The sequence below is a fragment of the Epinephelus lanceolatus genome, chromosome 3, assembly GCF_041903045.1.
Source record: "Epinephelus lanceolatus isolate andai-2023 chromosome 3, ASM4190304v1, whole genome shotgun sequence".
Classification (NCBI taxonomy): domain Eukaryota; kingdom Metazoa; phylum Chordata; class Actinopteri; order Perciformes; family Serranidae; genus Epinephelus; species Epinephelus lanceolatus.
In genome coordinates, this window is record NC_135736.1 from 31,072,444 (window position 1) to 31,080,376 (window position 7,933).

At 40.1% G+C, this 7,933-nt stretch overlaps 1 protein-coding gene across 1 annotated transcript; it reads left to right on the forward strand.

Moving 5' to 3' along the window:
* Positions 1-4,474: 4,474 nt before the first annotated feature.
* Positions 4,475-6,403, forward strand: helt (helt bHLH transcription factor). The gene is made up of 4 exons (XM_033625089.2): positions 4,475-4,607; positions 5,195-5,299; positions 5,470-5,566; positions 5,832-6,403. The coding sequence occupies exons 1-4, from the start codon at positions 4,581-4,583 to the stop codon at positions 6,305-6,307; spliced, it is 705 nt and encodes a 234-aa protein (XP_033480980.1). The 5' UTR covers positions 4,475-4,580; the 3' UTR covers positions 6,308-6,403.
* Positions 6,404-7,933: the final 1,530 nt, after the last annotated feature.

A 7,933-nucleotide genomic window follows, 5' to 3' on the forward strand; every position in this document is an offset into this window, starting at 1 on the left:
GAAACACTCTAAAGGGTGCCATTGTAAATAATGGCAACTTCACTTTGATACATTAAATAGGCCTACACTAGCTGTGAACATTTACTGTATTTTATTGTATTTTATTTCAATTTAGGACCTTTAACAGTATTAATCCATTGAAATATTCCTACTTTTAGTCAAGGGATGTGATCTACCACCACTTAAGTAAATGTGCAGAAACATGATGTTCACAAAACTGAATTTAGGATTGTTTTGTTTCTTTCTTTCTTTCTTTCTTTCTTTCTTTCTTTCTTTCTTTTTAAGTGTTACAGTTGACAGCCCAAAAATCATATTTTCAGAAAATATCTTAATATGTGGGTCAGGATGAGTATTATTTAATCTCTTGTAATAATAACAACAGTAATAAAACTCTTATTTAATGGATGATTCCTGATATAACTAAATATTTTTTTCCCTTATAAGAGATACTTTTGGTTGCCTGACACCTCATATTCATGCTCTAACATCTGGATTAACTATCATTTATAGTTTTTAAAGGAGTCTGTTTGTATAAAACTGTAACAAGTATAAGTGTTGTTCTTTACCTTTAAAATATCTTCCAGTGAACAGGTCCCTGAATTTTCCAAAGTACACCACAGGAGGGAGCTGTTAGGCACTATAAAAAGACAGAGAGTGTATTTATAAACGCACCTTTAAAGACTTTAAATCTTTTCAGACACATTTAAATGTTCTAAATGTCCTTACTAAACATTAGTTTATCACCAGTCAGTGGTTAAAAAGTGAGTATTTTCATATTGTAAATTATAATTCTGACTGGGTGATAAAACGTGGGTTCATATTGTTCACTTTGTTTATCTCCCAAGATGCAAAAATCACTGTTATTTTTCTTTGAGGAGTTTAAAATATTTTTTCCCTCTGGATGATCTCTGCTGTAACACACACTGGGTGGGAGGGATATTAAACTTTTGTCCTAGTGTTTACAGGCTTTAATGCCGATCTTGCTGCTGTGTTTGTTTTTCAAAGCTGCTGAACCATGTAGTCTGAACTCAGCTTAGATCATTTCCACGGGCTCAATGGGGACCGTGTGAACTGCTGCAGTTCAGGCGGAGGGTGGCGCACCAAGCCAAAGGATTGTGTCCGGGACCCTGAGAGGTCACCACGGGTCACAGCGCAGCGCCTGACAACACACACACACACACACACACACACACACACTAAGAGTCCTCACTGAGCTGCTGTCACAAATTAGGCTTGGCTGGAGGCTTGTTGATATTTTCCTGTAACGATGTGGAGTACAGACGTGATACCACCGGAGATTAAGAACAGACGTACAAACAAGTAATGAAAATATAAGAGATAAGTAGCCTATATATTTACTAAGCAGACAGGAGATTTAGTTGGGGGCCTCCAACAGGCTGTCATAACAAATTATGTTTGTTTTGTTTTTGATGCAGAACCAGCAAAATAAATATGCACAAGATGTACTTAAAATACAGTATTAGCACTGCGAATATTAAAGAAATATCACACAAGAGGGGATAATCTAGCTCTGTGCTGTGTGTGCAGTGTTGTTTCATGTTGACGCAGATCTCACTGCTCTCATTTGAAGGAATATGTTTAACATGATTATTTTCTCGCTATGGGCTGCAGGGAAAATAACAAAACTGGCCGCTATGTTTTGGTTTGCACATTTTCCATAAACTAACCAACTACAGTAGGTGACGTCACGCACTAATAACAGGGTCAGTCTAACTGAATGTGCAGCAGTGTGTAACAGAGAGTGAATGGTGCATCAAAAATGACAAAATTCAGAGTAAAAGGGATTCATATCTCGGTTTTATTTGCACAGGAGCAGATCTATCTGCAGGAACTACAGAAAAATGAACCCATAACGGTTTTGCACAGTGTTTTTATATATCTCACATCAGTAAAGCACATTTCTTGCACTTCCTGTTGCATCATATTGTTACCAAAATCATTTTTGTTGTTCTGTGCATCCTTTAATGACCCATAACTTAGTGTAATTCTTTCAATAGACCTCTTTACTAATAGGCTGAGCAGTGATTCATTACATTGATAAATATTCTACTGTACCACACTGCACATTGGTGCATTAAGAGCCAAATCGAGCATTCAACACATAAATTAAACATCTATAAAGAAAGCAAATATTAACTTTTTCCTACACATGCGCAGAGATTGCAGCCATTCTGGATAACAAAGTCAAATTCAGGCAATGTTATATATTTGTATATATTTATATTAAGAATAATAACGCTCATAAAACGACGACTCCCCAAAAGAATAAGCAGTTATTAAAAGAAAGCAATAATGGCACGCATTGCACATATTGGCCACACTGTGAACTTTTGCACATCCCCTGAGTAATATTTTTACACATCTTGCACAAAACTGCACAGCTTTTTAATTCTAAAACAGCTTTATTATACATATTTGTGATGTTTTAGTATTTTTATAGTATCATTTTTCCATATGTTTATTGTAATTCTTATATTCTAAATTTCTGTGAGTGTTGCAGTAGTTCGCCTTTTTTTTATTTGCTCTTAATATGTTTACTGTATACACCAAACACCGAGGCTAATTCCTCGGTAATAAACCCTATTCTAATTCTGGGTGCATCCTGGTGCCAAAAATAAAAGCAGAACGTGAAATATGTGGTGCCTTGCCAAACATTTTACGTAGAAGAGCGCATAAATATGAATATTTAAAACGTTTATTTATAGAATCAGACAGTCGTCAGATCGTTTAACAACATATTTGACTCGGAAATACAATTTTCACATCACAGTTGTACAATAAATCCTGACGCATGCTTTGGCCTCGCACTGACGCAACTTGGCGTTACAAAGTCGGCCGGCAAAAACTTCCAGTATTTAATTCAGTCTTTAAAAAAAGCAAAGGCACACAAGTCCCTCCATATTTCAAAGGACAAACACATAAAAAGTGTTAAAAACTGCACAGTGAAGTAATTGGATTTTATGCCCCCGTCCCGCTCGCTCGCGCTTTTCTCTCCATGGTGCTCTGAAAACTCTCCAAACGCTTCAGATGTCTTGTGAGCTTTTCTTTCTCAACCTCCGCTGCTTTTTATTCTTCGACATCGCTCACAGGATCAAATATATCCAAAGCACGGTGAAAGTTTCGAGATTAAAACGTTCTCAGTGACAAAAAAAGAATCGGAGCAAACTGTGTTGGCGCATGAGAGCAGTTTGAGTCTGTGAGGAGCGCACACAATAAACCTGTTGTTAACCTTGCTGTGAAAATATGTTTGAAGAAAACAGCCAATTGTTGTATGAAATGTATTCAAGTATAAAATAATGCCCTTTGTTTGGGGGTAAAAACTTGAGCAATGTGAGGGTACAAAAGTCCCCTGTGGCATTTACTAGCACCCTTTGTGCAGTTTGCGCTTTGGCGTCTCCACTTGGCGCATTACCCAGGCCCCTTTAAACGCGATTGTTTCTTTCTTTCTAATGACATTTACCGGATCAAAACATGCTGTTAATTCGATCAGAAAGCTTCACCCTTCATAACAATGGCAGTATAATTTCTCCCAAAGTTTGTTAAGTTGACCGAAATTAGGCAAATGAATAGGGGTCTCCAGGCTACCCATCTTGCAGGTGACGGGGAATAATGCGCGTTCACACCAGCTGCATTCTTCTTTATTTCTCCCTTTCTTTCACAGCATTATTAAAATTTAGGCCAATGAAACTATTCATTCGACTGAATAGACATTTTCTTATAGGATAATAGGATACAAATTGAGCCTCTCCAAAGAGTCTCCAGTGGTGGGTAACCCTCGTGTGCCAGAGGCTGCTGGAGACGCTGGCCCTGACGCAGACGACGCTCGTGTGCCAGGGCTAATCACACACCTGCCGAGGAGTCCAACAAAATAAAGAATGTAAACAAAAAGCTTGCCATCTCTCATAAAAGATGGACGTGTCACCAAGTCGTGTGAGAAACGCCGAGAACAAACGGGGGGACTCCGTCTCCAAAAGATCTCCCCTGAACTTGGCGGAACAGCCTATTAAAGGCTTACTTAATTACTCTAATGACACTGGACAGGCCTTAAAACTCGGACCGGGCTTGGATGAGAGTTAAGATCGCTTGCTGGGATTTGTAAACAGGCGATCGTGTGAGAAACGCGAGTTGGAAGAAAGAGGGTTTCTTTTTTCGCTGGCTTTGTTTTCAGTGCGCACAGTGCGCCCCGCCGGATCAGGCGATCCCAACGCTCACTTCTTATTTCCCGCCTGGGTTGTTACTATGCAAATAATATTCCGAAAGTAATCACGTGTCTTTTGAACAGCCACGTGGATTAACAAAGCAGGTTTGCCCCCCTGCTAGCCCATGGCTTTAGATTTTTACTATTTCTTTAACTGATCCTAAATGCACACATTTACCCAGTGCATGGCTCTAATCCCATGGAATAATTTACACCATGAATGCCACAGTCCCTCGGATGATCCCTTTATAAGGACCAGCTTTCCCCTCAAACCTCAGTCTGCCTCATCTCCTGCCACAGCGACACATCTCTCCAACTTCCATCTCATCTGATTTTTAAGAAGTTTGACAGACATCCGTCGATGGCATCAAAAATGAAAGACAGGAAGGTACGCGCTTCTTGTGCGCACTGCACTATGAGGACTGAACTATTTTGCCAGCGCTGCACTTTTAACAATTTTGAGCCACTTTATGGAATTTTGTATTTCAGTATTTGCATCGATTATTGTTCAACTACAACTTGGAGTTATTTTTATGTTAGTGGAGGGGAAAAGTATTGTCCACTTACTCTGTAGCACGCGTTACAGGATAACTGCGGCGCGCTACTGGTGTAGAACAGCCTCTCTGACACCTACGGAATATTTGGCAATTATAATGTAATTTACTGGTTTACAAACACTTGTAAGATGCTAAATCTACTAAAGGAGATTTCAAACATGTCCATTAAGGCGGCAGAGTTATAGAAACTGCCCGGAGCGCAGATGTATCCCGCGCGCTCTGGAGCAGCAAAGCGCGCGGCGCGCAAAACTCTCCGGGAGTTACAGATCTCGTCATACATTTTCCATCGCTCTGTTTCTTCCTATAAATATCTCCCTGGCTGTTTTATGTTCGTATTTCTGCTTGACAAAATAGCTGTTAATGAGGTGAAGCACAATATATTTGTGTGCTCATGTTGTGTCTCTCCCTGTTTCCACAGAGAACTCCCATCTCCCACAAAGTCATCGAGAAGCGAAGACGGGACCGCATTAATCGCTGCCTTAACGAATTAGGAAAAACTGTTCCAATGGCACTAGCAAAACAGGTATTGTAAAATTTTAACGTTTTTTTCTGTTTGAGAGATCTTATATATTCTAAAATATTGATAATTTAGCAAGAACATGTTTATCCACCAATGTTTATCAAATAATCTGGTCATTTAATATTTGCAGTCAAACATTTTATATTGTTTGGATTTTCTTGATATTTTTGTAGAACTCTGGAAAGCTGGAGAAGGCTGAAATCTTGGAAATGACAGTTCAGTACCTGCGAGCTCTCCACTCAGCGGATTTCCCCCGCGGGAGAGAAAAAGGTGAGTCAGCTTTACACGGAGCTCCGACACTTGACGCACCACAATCCCACATTTCTGTTAATAGACTATGTGAAAACTTGTACAGGGCTGATTTGTTATAAATCTGAGTTATTTCTATAGTAATGTAGTTTTAAGTTTGACTAAACTAATATTGATACATTTGGTTGCAAGTCCAGGTTTACGCACAGACACTACGCTGCGTCACACTTGTTTATCGCGTGATATCTGCTGGGTTGTAACCGCTGTTTTTTATGATTCATTCCAGGTGAACTGCTGGCTGAGTTTGCAAACTACTTCCACTACGGATACCACGAGTGTATGAAGAACCTGGTGCACTACCTGACCACAGAGGACAGGGCTGAAACCAAAGACATCAAGTACGCACGGATCCTCGCCTTCCTACAGTCTAAATCCCGTGTGGTCACCGAGCCTGTGTTCGGCTCCGTCGGCTCCATGCCCGAACCGTCTGACTACCTCAGCCAGCTGCACTCCTCCCCGGAGCACCAAAGCCACAGCCCGTCTGACTCCGTGTACCAGCAGAGTCCACCGGGACACTTCTCCTGGCACAGCTCGACCCGCAGCCCGGGCCTCTCATACCCAGCAGTGCCGCTCTCTGCGCACACGCAGCAGCACGGTGGATACTTGTCACCGGTGCAGGGACTCGATCACCACTATTTCAACTTCATCGGTCACACGCACGCAAACACGTTCAGTTTGCACAGTGCGCAACACGCCATGTAAATAGCTCCGTTTTGTTTTGATATTGTTTTTATTTATATATTTGTGAATGATGGAAATAGATCATGTACATATTGTGAATAAATATTTCTGAGAAAACTCAGCTTGTTTTGTGATCATTCGTACTCAAGTTTGGGTGTATAGGTGACGCTCTACGTGCGTAAAGGTCTCCAAAATTATATGAAGTTACAATCCTGTTTCCTAAGTGCCACGGAAAGCATCTCAACGGAGGGGAAAGAGAAAACATTTGCAAGTTCAACGTTGTAAATTCTCACTTTCTTCAGTCTTCAGTGAATTATTAATGCTTTTGTGATTTTGCCTTACACTTAAGAACGTAGGTTTTGTTACAGAGACACATATGAAAAAGGGTTGGGGTCCTCATCCAGGAAAATTTGAGCACCCAACACTTAATTTGCTGCATTCTGGTTTACTTATGCACCAATCTGGGCCTTTTCCGCATCAGTTTAGGGTGGAAATGTCTTAAATTTTGTCAAAATAAAAGTTCCCTACTACTTTTAGGTTTTTAATGGGGAGGACAAATGCACATTCTGACTATTTAGGAAGACATGCCCCCTGTCCCCCCCCCCTAAAATCTTCACCTATGTATCCAAAAAACAATCTAACTTCTAAAAAAAGAGCTTACATGTCTTTTTAGGAAACCAAAGTAAATGATAAAGTAAGGACTGTTGGGAGTCATTTTAATAGTAACGAGAACCATTAGAAAATGACAGACTGGGCTCAAATTTACCAAAAGCTCACAAAAGCTCATAGTATTCTTCAGTCTTTTCCACAGACTTGTCTTTGGGTGGGTCTGTGTGTTTAATGGGTGTCACAGCAGGTTTCCAGGGGGCAGACATGAGCCTGATTCCCACTGGGCCACCCGCTCCTAACTTAAACAAACCTGCAGTTAACAAAACCATTATTTCACCCAACACTCCCCACTCTTATTCAAATCTGTAATTGAATACAAAAAACATTTTTGGACCTAATAAGGGTAAATATGTCAATAAAGATTTTCATACAAAGCACAGTTTCATATTGAAGGACAAAAAAGCAGTTGGGAATGAAAAGTTGCATATCTAAGATCTTAAAGAAGAGAGTGTCAAAACAAGGTAAAAGCTTTCCTCCTTCTGAACTTGAGCCAAGTATTTCCATCTGTTTAGGGAAATGAGGCTGACTATTCATCAGGAGTAAAGAGGGATGTTATGCAGCAAGGACAGAGCCACCCTGGTTAAAAGTTGGCGCTTATTTACATGTAAAATGTGTTGTTTTTTAGACAGTAGCATTACATTGACATGAACAATTTCATCAACAGGAAGGGAAATTTGCAAAGCCTTTTAAACTTTTCTTTCACCCTCTAAAGGAAAGCCACATTGGGAATAGTTACTGTCCAAAGGGGCTCTTTGCCTCCCACAGAATAGGGAATTACTCTGATCAAAAGGGAACTGTTTTTGCCAAGCTTGTGTCTGCTATATGTGACCACGGAGTCTCAATGAATGCATTAAACTGCTTCAAGGCTCCTTCTGTCTTTCTTTAAGTAAGTTGTTGGATTGTAAAGAGGAGAAGTTAAAAAAAAGGAGCAGGGGGAAACTCCTTGTTGTGATTTTTTTTTAAACCAAGGAGCCCCAT